This window comes from Molothrus ater, chromosome 2 (assembly GCF_012460135.2).
Source record: "Molothrus ater isolate BHLD 08-10-18 breed brown headed cowbird chromosome 2, BPBGC_Mater_1.1, whole genome shotgun sequence".
Taxonomy (NCBI): Eukaryota; Metazoa; Chordata; class Aves; order Passeriformes; family Icteridae; genus Molothrus; species Molothrus ater.
The window spans coordinates 69,532,686-69,550,515 of record NC_050479.2 but is presented as its reverse complement, the minus strand read 5'-3'; the positions used below and the strand labels follow the sequence as shown (position 1 = coordinate 69,550,515).

The 17,830-nt window shown below is 40.3% G+C and overlaps 1 protein-coding gene across 1 annotated transcript in view; it reads right to left on the bottom strand.

Annotated features, from left to right (window-relative positions):
- The window catches only part of FLT1 (fms related receptor tyrosine kinase 1), a 108,675-nt gene that overhangs the window by 87,142 nt on the left and 3,703 nt on the right, over positions 1-17,830 (bottom strand). Inside the window, 2 exon segments of the mRNA XM_036404076.2 lie at positions 5,518-5,738; positions 6,036-6,132. Of these exon segments, the coding sequence (XP_036259969.1) occupies positions 5,518-5,738; positions 6,036-6,132 (318 nt within the window).

The window sequence follows — 17,830 nt, the reverse complement described above, 5'->3', positions numbered from 1 at the left end:
AGGAGCCAAACCACTGGTGTTGTCCCCGGTGAGAAAAGGGGAATTTTGTAATGGGACTCATCTGACCTGTTTTAGACATATGCTTTACCATGAGATGAATCATGCCCTAGGAAATATGTCTGTTGAACGGCTCATATGCCTAATTTCCTTAAAGAAAAACAATCCCATTTTGTATGTCATATTCTAGAAGAAAGGTTGTTCCACTCGTGCCTCTTGTAAACCAGTAAATAACACTCTTCAAATACAAAGTATGTCTAAACCTTGAAAGAAAACCTGATAAAGTATTCTCCTTCTTTTTTGTTTTTCTTTCTTTTACCTGGACTTCTATGATTATTAATTTATATCTGGAGCACACTCAGACACAAAGAATTTCTAATACAATTGTACAAAAATTTTTAGACAAGATTGGTTTGTTTTACTTTGAGACTAGTTACACTATGCTATTGTCAACAAAGGACCATGACACAAATAAAACACAGTTAAAAATCTTCAGGAAAAATAGTCATATTAGCCAGGAAATCCACGACAGAGCTATTGCTACGTTCAGCAAGCAATCCCTAGAAAGGCTAATGAATACTAGGAATGCACTTTCAGATGTACCCCTCCATTGTGGTGGCTCACCCTGGAAAGATGATTGTTTCAGTAGGAGCTGTGAGCCTTGGTGAGGGAGCAGGACCACAGAGGGGTCACTGCAGAGCTTTGGATGCAGCCAAAGCGTGGGCACATGCTCCGCTCCCCACAGTGTCCTGTGATACGGAGCCCATGCACACGCAATGACAAAAGCGCGGCAATTATAGGCCATTGACGTCAGCAAGTCCTAGAGGTCTCTGTTTTGTAACAGGAACCTCATTAGAAGCTAAAAATGTGTCCGCATACTTGATACAGCTGCAACATAGTTTAATTCCAACGGGTTTCCTCTTCGTAACAGAAGCGCTATCATAGTATTGACTCCGACGGTGTAAGCCAAAACCGTACTGCTCATAGGCTAAAACTGTGCCAAAAGCAAAGACAAAAAAAGTCACAGAGAGGAAGAGTTTCCCAGGCCTGAGCAGGTTCTTTTATCAGTGTGTAATTTGTAAATAAGAAGAAAAAGGAAAAAGAATAAAATTCTCCCTTTCTGTTAGCTCTCAGGGTGTTTTGTCTTACTGCTTTTGTTATACGTTGAATGATTTTGACTCTGATGCTTCTGATTTAGGAGACCCTTTTGCAGAACTCTTTGGATATCCTCCATGTCCTGCAACAATAGTATCTTTAGGATTACAGGAGTCAATCCATTCAAGCTAAATCTTAAATGCATGTCAGTTCTGGGTCTGGATCCAGCTATCTGTCAGCAGGAGGACCTCCCAGGGAGGTGCCCAGGAAGTTCTAAAACACTAAGAATCTGCAGCATAGAACTTTAGTGCTTGAAAATGAGCTCGTAATCCCAGATGTTTTGGGATTTCAAAGCCTTACATTTTGAACAATTCCCTAATGATAAAGCCCTTCATTTTGGACTGCTGAGCCCAAGACATACATCAAATCAAATACGTACAGCTAGCGGGCATGCTCAACATTCTAGGCATTGGTGAGCACAAGTACTCTCAAGACCTGCACCTTTAATTACACAACTCTGATTTGCCTCACCTGGCTTAAATCCTCTCAAAGCAAGAAATTTATTCTAAGCTTGTTCTCCAGATTTCTTGAAAAGTAGGTGATGAACAGTACATACCAGAAGCTTCTTTTATTCTCTGTTAAGTATAGGAAGAGAACAGACAACTAACACAGCCTAGAGGTCTGATTTTAAAACATGTCTCTCTCTGCAAGGAAAAGTAAGTGACCAGAAGACATACACCACAGGATTATGAGAAAAGACAAGGAGAGGGAGAACACTGACTAGGAAATGGGCTACTGCCTCAGAGCCAAATAGTTTTACTTTGAGAAGAATTCTGTTCTCTGTTGCAGAAGAATTAAGATTTTACTCTTGTATATTACTTGCTAAAAGCAGTCTTCATCACAGAAAATAGCAACACTTCAACTTGAATCACAGTTTGCTTAAATTCATGCAAAAATCTAACTTTGATATATCAATGTAAATGAACTTACAAGCCTTTTCTCTGTCATACCATGGGAGCAATTGTTCAAAGGCAAGAAATTTTGAGAGTAATTATGAGAATTAAGTGCACTACACATTTTTGAAGACAGTGAATGAGCTCCAGCAATTGAAAAGTGCCTTGGAGATATTGGGACAAAGCAGACAGAAAGAAAAGCCCTTAGTACTGTCCCCAGGGAAATTTACATAGGATTCAGAACAGCCTGCTGATAATTTGGTGTTTCTTAAATGTCTTTATTCCATCATTATCTCTTTTCAAGCAGAAAATTCCTCATGGCTCACTGCAATGTATGCAGTGAGCGTTCATTGCAAATCTTTCCTTTTTACTGTTTGGCTGTATTTTCCCTTACAAAACAAAGCTCTGAGCAGTTCTGGGTCCGGGACAGCGGAGAAATTGGCAAAGAGGTTTGCTTCATTTCAGATTTTTCCCATGGCTCATGGGGAAAGTCAGGTCATCAGTTTTCTTGAGGCAAAGATGAAGACTCTTAACAGAATTAATATCCCTTGCCTAATGTCTCAATTTCTGAGTTGTGTGGGGTCAAGAGTTGTGGAGACACTGTGCACTCACTCCCCTCTGCAACTCAGTAGTGACCTCTCCAGCTGAAAGAGGGGTGGTGTCAGGACTAGCTCCTCCAAGGCAAGTCACCAGCCTGCCTCTCCTTGACCCCTAAAAGCAGGACTTTAGAAATGCTTCAAGTCATCCTGGGGCCTGTGGGACTTGCAGTCTCCTTGTCATTGCTTTGTGACTTGTTCTTCTCTATACCAGATCATTTTCTGCTGGAGCGTACGTTCATCACTGAACCAAAGGACTTACTGGGTTTATTGTGGTCTGGTCTTTGGGCTTTTTTTTTTTTTTTTAATCCAGTTCATATTCAGTATCACTCTAATTACGGAAATGAAGAACATTTTTAAAACAATAAGTGATGACTTCCTGTACAAACAATATCAACTTTCCTGATTTGGAGTCTGTGTTTGTAAATAGCAACTATTTGTTCTCATCTGCAGCATGCTAAGACATGGGAAACAGGCACCTTGGAGATCCACATGGAGCTAATATGGGAAATGGACTGACACAACGTCCTGTCACAGGAAACAATACAAGACTAGGAGGGACCCAAATTTCACAAATGTTTATTTCCTAAACACCCACGAATTAATGCAGAGTGAAACTAGACTCAGGAAAGAAGACAGTCTTCACAGAGGATTTTGTTACCCCCATCTCAACCCCACTTGAGCTAGAATAATTGAATTTCATGCATATTTACAGAAACAGTGACTCATATTAAGAGACAGGTAGAAAAGAGATAGGGATAATGAGATAGCATAGAGAAAGAAAATACTTTTTCTAATACATACTTATCAGAAAGGGTGAGTTTTGGTACTCAGTATCTTGTATCTTTCTAACTCACTAAACAATTCTTCCTGAAATTGTAAAGTTTGGGAAGACTAATGGACCTTTCTCCACCTTAGGACAGAGTGACACTTCCAAAAGGCATTAAATGAGCAGTTACCTTGCAGCCTCCCTCATTATCCATAGCTTTCCCTAAATGTCAGGTGTGCTTCCTGGGACACAACTAACACTTCAATCTTAAGAAATTTGTTTTCAATCAAAATGATTGCCAAATTCAGAAAATTAACATGCCAGAGAGGTCTAAGGTAATGGACCTTAGACCATTAAAATGTTTAGGGAACAGGTTTGTTCCTTAAACATTTTATTTCTTTTTTGGCAATTAAGGTAGGAGGAGTTATAAAATCTAGCCATCTTTTCAACAGCGACATCAAGATTTGTGACTGAATGTCCTTGAAAAACCAACAAAACCAAGACACTCTGACAGCCTTCTTTAAATGATTAGCAGGGATGGAGGACAGGGGTTGGCATGGGACTGTCCTAAAACAATTTCTGCAATGATATGCTTCTCTTCCATCACTATGGGAATTCTGCAGATAACCTTGGTTGAAAATCATCTGATTGAAGGTGCCTTTTAAATGCAGGGAAGCCACATACAAGTTGGGAAACAGTGAAGAGTTGGAAGGCTGGTTCTGTCTCTCATTTGTAAAAATTTAGGATGCAGAAAAATTAACTCTTCAAGCAGGTAAGAGACCAAGAGGATGCAAAGGCAACCCTTGTATGGTAAAGTCAGTTTAGCAGAGAGGTCCTTCTCATGCAGTGAATGGAGAGCATTGAGGGTAGGTCTCAGAGATGATATCCAAGGTGGGAGGTTCAAGAAGGTCCCGTGATGGGAAACTTGCAAAAGGCATCCGAGGAAATTGTACATTTCCCTAGGCTGCAGGCTGTTGATCACTAAATGAATATCCTATTTTGGCTATTCTTCCGTGGATGCATCTGTTGTTGGATTTACAGAGCATTATATGAAAAGTGATGGGTGACAAAAACACTGCAGCATATTTTAGATGAAGGAAATTATGATGAACAGCATGAACAGCCAGTAGTGCTCAATAAAGCAACACACAGTAATGGGGAGAGCTATCTTATTTTCTGTCAGTGTAGTGAGAGGTCCACTTCATTCTGCTTTTTCACAGTGCCAGTCTTACTCTTCATATCACAAAATGAAAACAAAGGCTAAGTCACTCTGATGTGAACTCATTGGATGCAGCAGATCCAGAATTTGGAAAACTTCCAGTTGCACGTTCTCTGTAACATGGGCTTTCAAAACCTGTGAGTCCTGAAATACTACAGTAATCTATTAACATTACTGTGTAAAAATAACGAAAAACTAAAGTATTCATTAAATCCCTAAAGTGTCAATAATTTGTTCTTTTATTGTTGTGTCTATTGAATTACACTCTTCTCAGAAGTGTCTGATTAATACCCTGGAAGGAAGCAGGATCAGAAAGAAATTTTTTTTATAGTCTAACTGACCTAATTCCAGCACTTCCCATACATTACACAATACTTGTTTGCTGAACACAACTCTGTGTTTAATTTGATTTCATTTATTCTAGATTTTTCCAATATGTGTGACATGGATTACAGAGGTTATTTTTAAATATGACTTCACATGCAAAAGTAATTTTCTGCAGCATGAGGCAAGTCAGCGATCTGACAGGCAGCTTTAGCATCCTTCATCTGCCTAGAAATAACATCACATCACATCACATAGGAGACAGTTTCTGATACCTATTTCACATATTCACTTGTAGTCTACTTCCATCTGGACTCCTGTTTTCTCTAGGCAAATGTTTGGATTGGGTCTTTTTCTTGCTTCATTTTTTTTCTAACTGATAAAAGATTACCATTTGTATCTGCAAGTTCTGAGAAAGAAGATGTTATACATTAATTGGCAAATGAACATTATGCAAGGCTGAAAATGTCTTTCAAAACTCAGCCCCAGCTGAACTGCCTTACTTTTCCACTTTGCTGTATTGCAGAGCAAGTACCAGGAAGTGTTAAAAAAACTGAATCTTACCGTTAATAAATACATAGACTGTAGATTCCTTCTTCTTTTTTGCTGGACTTGTGGGGTATTTGCAGCTATAATTTCCAGTGTCACTCGCTTGAGTTCTGCTCAAGGTCAGACTGCTGCAGGACTGCTTCCCATTCCTTCCACAGGCATATTTAATTACTTTCAGCCTTTTGCTATCCTTGCTGAGAGTTTCAGGCAAAGACCATGAATGAACCATTTCCCCCCTGCAAACACAGATAAGGAAGCAGAAACAATTATGCTGGGCTGCAATTATATAGCTCCAGTTCCCAAGCTTTCTTTTTTATTATATCAGGCTATTTATGGGGTTCTCTTTTATCTTGTTTTCCAAAAACAACAACAGAAACAACAAAGAACTATTAAACAATTGCCATTGAAGTTCACTCCCCACCTTTCCCCACAACACAAGGTTTAATTTTTTTCTAATTTCAGTTACAAAAAAAAGAAAGTGTCAGGTGTATGAAGTCCCTGCCAAATTATCATAATCCAACTCAGTTGGTTACCTGCAGGTGAGATTTAAAGTCTGGCCGGCTTGAACAACGTGCTGTATGCCATTTATACTCAGCTCAGGAACTTTTAGTTTTGATCCTGAACTAGATCCTAGAAAAACAAAGAAAAAAACCAAAACATTAACAAAGTCAAATAATTCTGCTTCCAGTCCACTCACATTTATGCTGTTATACTGGAAAGGAAAAGAAAAGAAAACTGCCTCTCTCACCACACATACTCTCTTCCTTTGAGCAAAGTCCTGTTGCCCTGACTAAGGACTCAAATAACCTTCCAGCAGCATTACTCAGGAAAGAAAATAGAATTGAAAGCTATCAGTCAATGACTTTGCTCTCAAATTTTTCACTGAACATATAATGAAGAAGCTGAGGACGTCATGGGTCCACATCTAACCAAGGAAGTGTGCCCCCAGCACCACTGGCTGCATTTCCTCAGGAAACACAGCCATGGCAGCCCCTTCAATGGGAAGGATAAATTCAGCCACTCCCATGGCAAGAGCCACGTACTGACTCCTAAGATACTGAAATCCCACTCAAACAACTTGCTGCAAGGCTGAAACTGACGTGGAAGGAGTCAAATGCATTAAGGCTCTTCCCTTTCTGACTGGAGGTCACAGCGCTCTTACTCCTGGCCCCTCACCAGCTGCAGGCTTCCTGTCAACAAAGTAGCACCAAAAGGTAGACCTTTACAGTAAATTGTGAGAACAAGATCAAGACACCTTCCAGATGAGATTTGCTGCTTATTTGAGAAAGCAAGCATGACGTTGTGGCCAGACCATTCTGGCATAAGTGAAAGCCTTGGTGTCAGCATAACACGAGGTGGCTGAGGACAGTTGAAAACATCCAGGTGGGCTTTGTGAAGTCTACATGGAGGCATTTTTAAGAAGACCATGAAAAAGCCTCATGGTCAGAAAACCAGAAGAGCATGAGATCTTCTTTCTCATCAAGTCAGGAGGTGCTGGCTGGAAAGACATAATGATTTATCTTTCCTCTATAATAGGCTGTGGCCACAAAAGCTTTCATGGCAAACTGACAGAAGAACATGCCTTAGGGAAGAAGCAGTGCTTGATCCATCCCACTGCCCTTGCACTGACAGCAAAATGTTCCAGAAGCTAGGAACACAATGTAAAAACATTTCAAAACAGTTAAAAGTTGTAGTCTGATTGGGATCAAGTGTAATTTGTAAATATTTCATTGTTGAGAGAGAGCAACAGCAACTATCCCAAATCACTTTACTCCAAGAGAAAGTATTACCTTGTCAACATATGGGATAAACCCCATCTCATAGTAAAGGGCAATGCAGATTTTTCTTCTAGAACTCAGTCAAGTACAGTTTTAGCTTAGCTATTTTAAGTCCTTCTTAAGAGGACTTAAGAGGTCCCTGCACAGCCAAGTATGAACAGCTGTATGCACCAAACATAGTAGAAATACATGAACCTTTCTTGGGGCTACGTATCACCAATCAGAAAAGCTTCCCTCTTTTGTTGACTAGAGAAGGAACTTTTGGACACCAGTTCCTGCTGAGATTGGTGACTAAAATTTAGATGTATAAACACATCAAAGCCAATGGCTGCTCCAAATTCAGGAGCTTTCTTTTTAGCCCTGGATATCTTACTTAAGACGTGGCTCCAGTAGTTTTCGATATATTCTATCATCTCTGCCAATTCAAAACAAGATTTAAATTGAACATAGACATAGACATGAACATTTGAACATAGACATAAATAAAATTATAGTTCACTTGCACAAGCTGCAAGCAAGGGCATAATAACTTCTCAGAATAAAGAGATCTTCTGGACTGCACCTCAACACTATAGAATTGAATGGTGAGACTGTCCACATACACAGACTTCCTCTGAGATTTGTCTAGATAATCATATTTTTAACTAGAAACTAATATATTCTAGCAGCTGGTAAGAGTAGAGAAAAATGGTGCAGCAAATCTCTGAAGAGTTAATTGTTATGTGATATGCATTGCAAACATACATTTCTCATGCCTGCCCTTCAGGAATCTCAACTCTGAAGAGCTGGTTCCCCCAAAGTGTGCTTTTATGGGATAATCTCCCATAGATGCTTACAGTCTATGAGTCTTCTCATTCACCATTCTGAAACAATGCCTCTGAGGCTAATCACTGAGAAATTGAGATAAGATGTTACAACAGCCTAGGCAGCTGCTTGGAGAGCAACCCAGGCACTCTGGTTGAGAGGGTTTGTCAACATCCTCTAGCTAAACAATCTGATGGTTTTGTGAAACTCCCACATTCCCTCATTTCATTTGCATTCGTCTTGTCATCCCAGAATTGAAGGGTCAGATGCTCTCCCAAGAAGAGAGAGTTTATATCCAGCTTTATGAATCTTGGTTTTTACTTTGGGGAAAAGTTGACCTCAAGCTTCCCTGAACTGCTCCTTATTTGAGGCCCTGGAAAAGCTGAAAGCATGCAACTGTGTTTACAAGCAGTTCAATATGTATGAAAAAAAATCAGTGACGGTCTGCCAGAGGAAACCATTGGGATCAAAGCCCAGTTGCTAGAGCTGCAACACTCAACCTAATTGCTAGAGAGCAACATGTAGGTTGCTTCCTGTGTAAAACTGGTGAGAAAGTGGAAAAATCCATGTGAGTGACAGGTGTTGACAGCAAGACAGGAGAATGAGTCTGCAGTGCCTGGTCATGCCTGAGGTGCTGAGCGCTTGGCTTTGCTGAGCACTGGCACTGCACCATGCCCAGGAGCAAAGCCAATCCTGCAGCACCTTGCCCACGTCTGACCCATGCTGAGACCAGGAGACCGGCCCTGGGAATGTGGGCTGCTGCTGTTTTCAAAGTCTACCAGAGGTGAGGAGCAAGAAACCATCATAAACGTTACAAGGTTGTTTTTCTTCCTAACTTCACAGTGATATAAACAAAGACACGAACACTTTAAGATCTAACTTATTTGAAGCATATAAAACAAGGCAGCCTGGAAGCCTGTTGTCAGATCTGCCTCAGAGTTACTAAAATCAAAGAAAAAACATAACAAAACCACCCACGTTTCCACCCCATCTTGTAGGCAAAAAAGAAACAAGAAACCCAAATATACTGGACACATACTCAAGCTTTTGCCTTTTTGCACATTTTACATATATCTAAAAGACAGCACAGTATTTATAAATATTGTGTGGGGGATCTTAAGGAGTGCTTAGTGTTTGTCTAACTCTGCTCCCATTGACACAAGCCAGCATTTCATCATTGATTTCAAGTACATTTTAGACACTTAACTCCAGTAGTTAATTGTATTCACATTCAAGACTTAATGTCAGTGTATTTGGGAAGAGATACAAGCCTGGTTATATATTCATTTATTTAGTTTTTCACTGACAAAAAGCTGAGGTTTTATTTCAAGCCAAAATTGTTGGCTGTACAAGTATGGGACACAATGCTTTTACCAGCAAGATGCTATGTCTCAAAGAAAAATAGCTTTATTTGACATCCTATCTATTCATGGGTCATTAGGTTCCTTACGTTTTTAAATGCTTCAAAACCAATGCAGAGTACAAATGCAATAGAGTTTGACATGTTTACCAGGAAAGAAAAAGGAAGGAGAATAGCAGGGAAATTCCTACTGTCAATATTTAGAAGCAGATTATGCCTTCTATGTACCTTCTGTGGGCATTTTACTTGACACTGTCTTTTCTGAAGGGTCATGGCTCAACAGGACACATTCACTTATCATTGTGCCTGTCACTAAGCGACCATCAGCAGCCTACCCTCACACTGACCTACATTGAGGGGTGCAGCTTCTTTTCATGTGACAACAAGAGAACTAATTAATCCTGATAACTGAGGAATCTCCTCCCATGGGGAAAGGGTGGTTTTTTCAGACGCATTTTATTTGTTATGGAAGGCTTATTAGATGCATGTGAAAGTCAGTCAATGGGGTTGCTTAATTAATGAGCAAACGTTAATTTAGATTGCAAAAGTTAGCCATTCTAAGTAAAGTAAGGGGAGGACAATTTTTTTTTTATGAAAGCAGAGAGCAATCTGTGATTTTCAAGGGGAAAAAAATAAAGGAAGTTTTCTTCCATTAACTTCTGCCCCACAAAAAAAGCTGATCCTCTTCCAAATTAAGTAAATAAAAATATTAATTATCTGATAACAAAAAACCCCTCTGATCACAAGTCATGAAAAAAAGATAAAATAAATGAACATGCATTTATTTTTCCAATATGATATGTGTCCAGTTCTATAGACAAATGAGTGACATGCATGCAGGATGAACCTTTCACTGATTTCTGCTAAATCCTGGATTCTCTTAAAAATTATAGATTAGTTGAACTCAAAATTGGGACCATGATCTGGGTTATTATACACATTCCAATTTTCCCAGTTTTTACTTTTAAATTTCTTTTCATAAACAGAGAACTTCTACTACCTTTGACTAAAGAAAGGAAATCCAAAAGCTAGCTTTGAGACTAAGTTTAAAAAATTACAATATTAGAAGTTATTATAAACTTTCTTGAAGTTAAGGTTTAATGACTTTCTAATATCTTTTCTATAAGTTGGGGATGTGACTGTCTTCCAGCCACTCCTGTTATCCTCAACGTGTTGACCAATCCTTTTTTCACCTGCTCAACGAGAGGTTAAGGAGAATGATCAGTTTATCTTTGCAACTTCAGTGTGTACAAAGAATCTGACCTTCTGGGTTTAAAGTGCCATCTGTGGGCAATAAAGTTATCCATCATGAAGTAATTGTTTCAGTCACTGATGGATTTGCACATGTCTTACCCCTTGTGAAACATAACTGAGCCTTTGAGGGTTTTACCATCAAATATAATTTCCTCCTGATTCAAATGTTCAGCAAAAATGAACTTCGCAGAGGAAACTCCTGCACTGGAAGGAGAGGGCAGGTTATTTCTTAACAAGGTCTCCACCTCTCTGCGATGCTTAAAGCATTGGTCATTCAGTTCAGATGTAGCCCAGGACTTTACTCTTGCTTCTGAGCACTTCCCTATGAGTCATTCCACTGAAGGGAATGGGAATGCCCACATGTGTACAACTAAAAAGCAGTTGCAGAATCCAGACAAAATGGAAAGATACATGACAGTACCCAGGGGGTTGACCTTCAGCGTGTCTCCAGTGAAAATGACCTCTCTCTGCCTTGCAGCAGCATCTTAACCAGAACATGGCCACTAGCTAACCTCAAATGCAGTATATGGCTTTACTCCATTCTGTAAGGAAATCTGAGGTATCAGTAGTTTTCTTTATTTCAGAGTTATTCTTGACAAGCTATTGTATTACCATTTCTTTAAAAGGCTCTTCAATCTATTCTGTAAGTAAACATAACTATTTTTTTTGGTCAAACAGTTGTACCTACCCATAATAATTGCAATTACATCATTACACCAATTCACTCTATTAAGGAGAAAAAGATATATAGAGAGAAGAAAAAGTCATGGTCAACTCTTAAGAGCCACTTAAATTTTCAATTTACATCTGACTATATGAAGAAGTCTAGACCAGTTTAATCAACACTGAGTCTCTCTTCAGCATTAATACTTGCATTTATAAAGACAGGAGAACTTTTAGGGAGTGTTGTGTTAAAACTTGTGTGGTGAATGGAAAAGAAAATTTTGTTTTCCTGTTCAATGTGTAACTGTCTGGCCTGGTCCTGCTGCAGGACTAGAGGGAGAAGGGAGCACCCTGGATAATGAAGCTTTCTGATTCTGTGCTGGTGGCTAGGCAGAACTGCTGCTGGAAGGAGACACTCCTCTATCCCCATAGCATCAATAGCACCCATCTCATCTGTCACCTGGGTTTCTGATGCTCAGGTACAGGCAATGAAGGCAGTACAGCCTGGTTTCCTGCTCCAAGGAATAAAAGCATCCTCTCCATTGCCTGTTCTTACAAACAGTCTCCAGAAAAGACCTACAGTGCCAAAGCATGAGCCACTCTGAGACTGAAAGTGGTATCTGCAGGTCTTTCAGATGCCATCTAAGTCCCCATTCTAAAGGAAACCTCACAGTCATCTAATTTCACAGCAATTCTCTGAAGTAACTCCAAACTTCATACCTGAAGCCTGCAGAAGAGAAACTAGGGCAGCTTGACTGAGAGAGAGCAAGGAGTTGTGACTTTGTCCCAGGCTGACACTGACAATGGTCCAGATGAGCAAACTCATGATCTGAAGCAGCAAAATGTAACCACTGTTTCTATTGAAGCAGAAATCTGCAGGCCAATTAAGAGCCATGGGGATTTACAAGTGTTAATAGATACAGGTCCCTGGACTCAGAGGTAGTTTTGTACTTGTTTCCTGTTGGCTCCTGTGCAAAGAGAAGGACCATGTGTGCTGGTACAGAGCTGGCAGACAGAAACACCCTCAGGGTAGAAGCAACAGCTCAAGTTGTATCACTCCTTAACAGAGCCATCACTTGCACATATCCCTGTGGTGTTTGAAACTTTCCTCTCTTTTGCATTCAAGACCAAGAAAACTATTGGATGCTATTTACTTACTAAGTACACACAGAAGCACAAAAATTACCAGTTCATTGGTTCATCCCTTTCATGTCCAAAAGAAACATTCCATCCATCTAGTCTGATGTTTTGCAACACATGCCAAGTGATTTCTGGATCAAATGCTTACATTTGATCAATCTCAATTATAATGTAAGAATTTAAAGTACTATTAGGACATAACAGCCAGCCAGCCAAAAAAAACAACAACAAAAAAAAGATAGGATAGTGGATGGCAAAGGATGGCAAAGCTAGACTGCTTTATGATACACACCATAACACCATAGTTAAGTCTGAACAGCATAAGGTTGGTAACAGTAGATTACATGATTTCTGGGTAGACTAAAAGCCTTGACCGTGACTCCATGCTGTGGGACTAAATCAGTCAGTAAGGAAAATGGATGTGCAACTGCCCAAAACAGGCCTTCATGGGCATAGAAATGTAAAAGGTATTTGAACAAGTGTATTCCTTCCTTTTTAGTTCTAGATCTCAGAGCAAGTTATAATTCATTTACTCTTTATGTATTTGCTGTTCCAAGATGACTATACCCACTGATGTAAGATTAAATGCTACAGAGCCAAAGCTAAAAATAATGCATAATTCTGTTCTTCATTAACACTCGTGAGCAGTACACACTGGCATGCCAATATGGCCAATAGCTGCAAATGTAAACAAATATTTATTTCCCCAATAATTGCCAAACATTTTGCCAGCATTTGCCCTAGTTAGGTCAGGTTGGTTTTATAGAAGTTTGTGGTGAAGTCTTTCTAGCAAAGAGCAGGGAGGGGGTTGTTCATTAAAAAATTTAGATGTAGCAATTAAACAAACTGAAACCTCAGCGGTTATTTGACATAAATCTCATTCCAGTTACTATCAATTGAAATTATTGACATTTCCCATCATACCTGGAAACCAAGGCCATGCAGTTCCATGTTTAGTGCCCCACAAGACCCACTTGAAGGCACTTGCTTCACCAGCTCATCAGAAGTTTGTGCCTTGTTTGCCCTAAACTCACCAGGTAACTTCCATGCATGAGCATAGGCACTTCATATAATGTCAATGACAAATAAAGTTCAGTATTTAACAACCAAAGATCTGAGGGAAAAATAATCTTGGTTTCCTGCTGTATCCATCAAGTTTTAATACCTCTAGAAATACAGGATCTGAAATGAACATCTTGGCCAATATCTAGCCTGATGAAGGTGCTCATTTCATCAGCTATATAAGGAGGACATATTTACAGAGAAGAAATAAAACCAGCCATAACTACAAACTTTTTCTTTCCCACTGAGCACCCAGAATTGAAAATGGATATCCAAATGCACAGTCTGACACCTCCATTATGAATCCTTGTGGGACCACTTTGGTAAGCCACACCCAGAAAGCAAAAGACACGCATATACCTGATGTGTGTTAAGAAAAGAAGAGAAATACCACAGTTGTGCCCACCTTAGTCTGGTCTTCACTCCAACAGAGTAAATGTCCATCTTAAAAACAAAACAAGTCAGCTGAAGCTGGTAACACCACAGCTAGCAATGCTTTCACAGCCACATTCAGGACAAATCCATGTGGCTGTCATACCCCTCCACCTTGATGTGCCTGTCCTGGCCCTGCATGGAGATCCTGCTCAGGCCATTCAGATGAGAAGCAGTTGTGACTCTGTCATCTGCCCAGCCAAAGGGATGCCATGTGATCAGCCAGTGGCATTCACCCAGGAGCGTCATTTCGTGCCTCCCCACACGATTCAGCCTGTGCTGCTCGCAGTGTAGAGAGCCCCATCCAGACTATGCCTGTGAGTCACCAGATTTACCAATTGACAGGTATCAGCAACCACGGTGCCTCTGCTCTAATTCCACCATGACAGATCCTAGCACATAATGTGTTCTCAATATTCTTCAGAAAAGTTTATCCCATTAATAAGTGAGTAGAAAAGTATCAATATGGTATAAAGAGAAAGCAAGTACACTAAAATTCACACAAAAACAATTTAGAAATCCTAGGCATTTAGAGTAAAGGTGTATATTTTCTTAGCCAAACTAAATTTCTTTACTAGTTGGATGCTTTAAATTTGTAACAGATTAGCTGGCAGGACAAAAGAAGCAGTGTAATAGGACTGAATTGGAAGACATTCATAAAGACAGGCAAACTGCCTACCTGACAGTAGTCTACCTGCCCAGCCAGCAGCACAAGCCTGTCAAATTCATCTGGGGCTGTAGTAATCACTAAGCTGTAAGCACAGAAACAAATTAGGAACTATGTAAAAGAAAATGTAAAGCGAAGTTGAAGGAGCTACACTTTGCTGAAGGCTGCTGATTATTATTTCCATTGTTACAGCTGAACCGTCCTGTAGTGCTCCAAGACAAAAAGAAGAGTCAGGAACCAACTTTCCATCCCCCTTAAACCTATAAAGCAGAGCTATAAGTAAAGCCCCTGGGTTTAAAACAAGAACAAGTAAATAATGCAACACAACAATTTAAAATAGAGAGGTGAGAAGAACTGGAAGAGTCTGTACAGAGGAGTTCCCTTGCAATGGCTTAGGAGCAAAACCCACCTTGCTGTTCAATGACATCTAAAGCACCCGGTCTAAGGAGGGAGTTGCATGTGCAGAAATCTTCTGGCAAGATTGCCTATGGCTCAATTACATTGGGAAATTATAATCATTCATACTTTTAAAATAGATTAGGATGATTGCCAATTGCAGCACTGCATGAGACAAAGAAAAGTGCCCCAAACACTTTCAGCACAACAGAACAAAAAAAAGTTCTGTCTTATATAGTTTAATGTGATTGATTTCCACTATGTAATAATCCACTTGCATAAACATAGACAACAACTAAATTTTACTTTCCTTGACTCTCAGCCCCATGGTTTCTTATGAAATGCTATTGGACTTTAGATCATACTACCAAAAAAAAATATCCCCCCTTAAGAATTTTATCAGATAACTGCTTCCTGCAAGGCTTCGCGAACCTTTCCTGAAGATAAGATGCTGGACACCACTAAAGACATGACATGAAGCTAAAAAAGACCTTGTCTGATCCACGATCGCAACTCTCACGCTTCTATTAACATTAGTCTATGGTGATCCTGATGAGAGGTTTTTCCACAGAGGAATGACAATGGGAACAAAAGGGGTGAATTCCTTCACTCTGTGTCAAGGAAGAATCCCACAGGAAGGACGCTTAAGTGAGCTATGTGAAATTGTGAAATTCCTCTCATGAAATGCCCTCACACTCATCCCTTTTCGCTCCCCACGCACTAAGCAGGGGGTCTGTTCCCAGAGCACAGGCTTCCTGAGAGAACATCTGAGGAGCAGAGACATCTGCTCACAGGTCCCTGGCTCTCAAGGACCACTGTGCCCTGCCTGCTTCACCCGCTTCCAGCCATGGTGTGGGGAAAATGGCACCACAGCATCTTCAACCCACTGAAATCCTGGAAGCAGCTGCCCTCTAGCCCCATGCCCATCCTTCAGCTGCTCCAACAGCAAAGAGAGCCTTGTTTCAAGGCCATAACTCCAAAAGAAGGAATACAACTTAAAAAGAAGTTGTGTTGCACAAGTGCTTAGTGCCACATATCAGTGACTGCTGCAAAAGCAGCCCCACCACCCAGAAAAGCCATGCCAAGAGAAATTGTTGTCAACAACATCTCACTGAATTATGCTCTAAATATGCTACAAGGGTGACTTAACATTGTGGATATGGATTTTGGTAATGAAAAATCAAGTGTGTTTTGAAGAGAAAACGACAGAGAGAGTAAAATCAGCTCACCATGAGCATGAACCTTTTGCTTCAGCATTAACACAAGACAAACCAAAGTCTGAGAAACATGATTAATGAATCTATTAACTATTGCACAAACATCTATAATGGTCTTGAATACACTGATGCACCACATCAAGCTAAATCATCCTCCTCTTCATCTTTAGCCTGGGACATCTCCACTCACTGTGCCAGACAAAAAACACCCCAAATGCAAATATGACTTAATGTAGAAGAAACAGTCATCCACATTCCCTGTCCAAATTTCTCCATACATCTCAATGGCTCAGGACTTAAGTTTCAGACGAAAGTACCTCTGAAAGCTATAGTTTCAAATCTCTTTGCCCTTGTTGCTGGTTTCTCAATCTGTTAGCACTTTGTTTAGTTCCATCATGAGTTCATTCTGCTGGTCACAAAGTCATGATATTATGCCATGCCTGGCTTTGGAGAGAGCACTAATGACTGCATTTTCACTTTTCCAGCTCCTGCTTGCACCATAGCTCTTTCTTTTAAGCATCAAGATTTATGCAGTACTGATCTCCAACCACAGGAGAATGAAGCTGAACTTCTGCATCTCAGTAAGAGAAAACTGTGTGGGCATCTCCCTGACTATCACTGGACCAATTTTATGATAAGCAGTTCCCCATGATGGATCAAGAAGTCAGACCATTTCCAGCTGAGGATGCTTGGGAAAGGTTGCTTCCCATTTGCAGGAATACATGCAGTGAGGATGCATGACAAGGGCAAAGAGAGAAGAGCCTTGTTCTGTCTGTGGGTAGAATTCATGCACAAATACATACAGAAGTGTTTCTCTACATTCTCACAAATATCGGTAGAGGGGAAAAAAGAGACTACTGGGGGCAGGGACGAGATCTGAAGATGAAGCATGTCATTGGAGGGAGGTTTTCTTCTTGAAGGTCTCACACCAACAGGAGAGAGTTCTCTCCAAGAGCAGAGGTGACTTTGGGCATTTCATGTGGAACCTACTCTTGCAGCAGTCTTGCTTTCCATTCCCTCTGGGCCTGCAGCCAGAATTCCCAAACCCTGACTCTGGGGGATTCAAAGGAACAGGTTTGCTGCTGAAGTCCCTCCACAGCCCCTCTGGACACAGACTTCTGAAACACCAAACCTTAACCCTCATCTGCTTCTGCTGAGCTTCTTCCTTTCCCAATCTCAGTTGAACATGAGAACTAGCAAGCTGATAAACAGTGTGCTGGAAGTTTCCAAACCACATGAAAATGTAAGGACTTATCAACTGTCCTACAAATCTGGACAATTTCCTTTTGTCCTATACACCCACACAACGTGGAAGGCTACTGGTTTCAGTCTTTGAAGCATCTGACAAAAAATAGACAGCTTGCTTGTTATTGTTCGGATGCAAAATAACCCACCCCAATACCACCAAAAAAACTCTCAAATCTCCTCAAAAGCAAATTTTTAGGGTTCTAAATATATTGGGTGCTTCTGGATATGAAGATCTTTACTACAGCACAGACCAAGTCCAAGTTTATCCAACACTAAGTGTAAATCTAGAAGATGCTAGCCCAGCCCA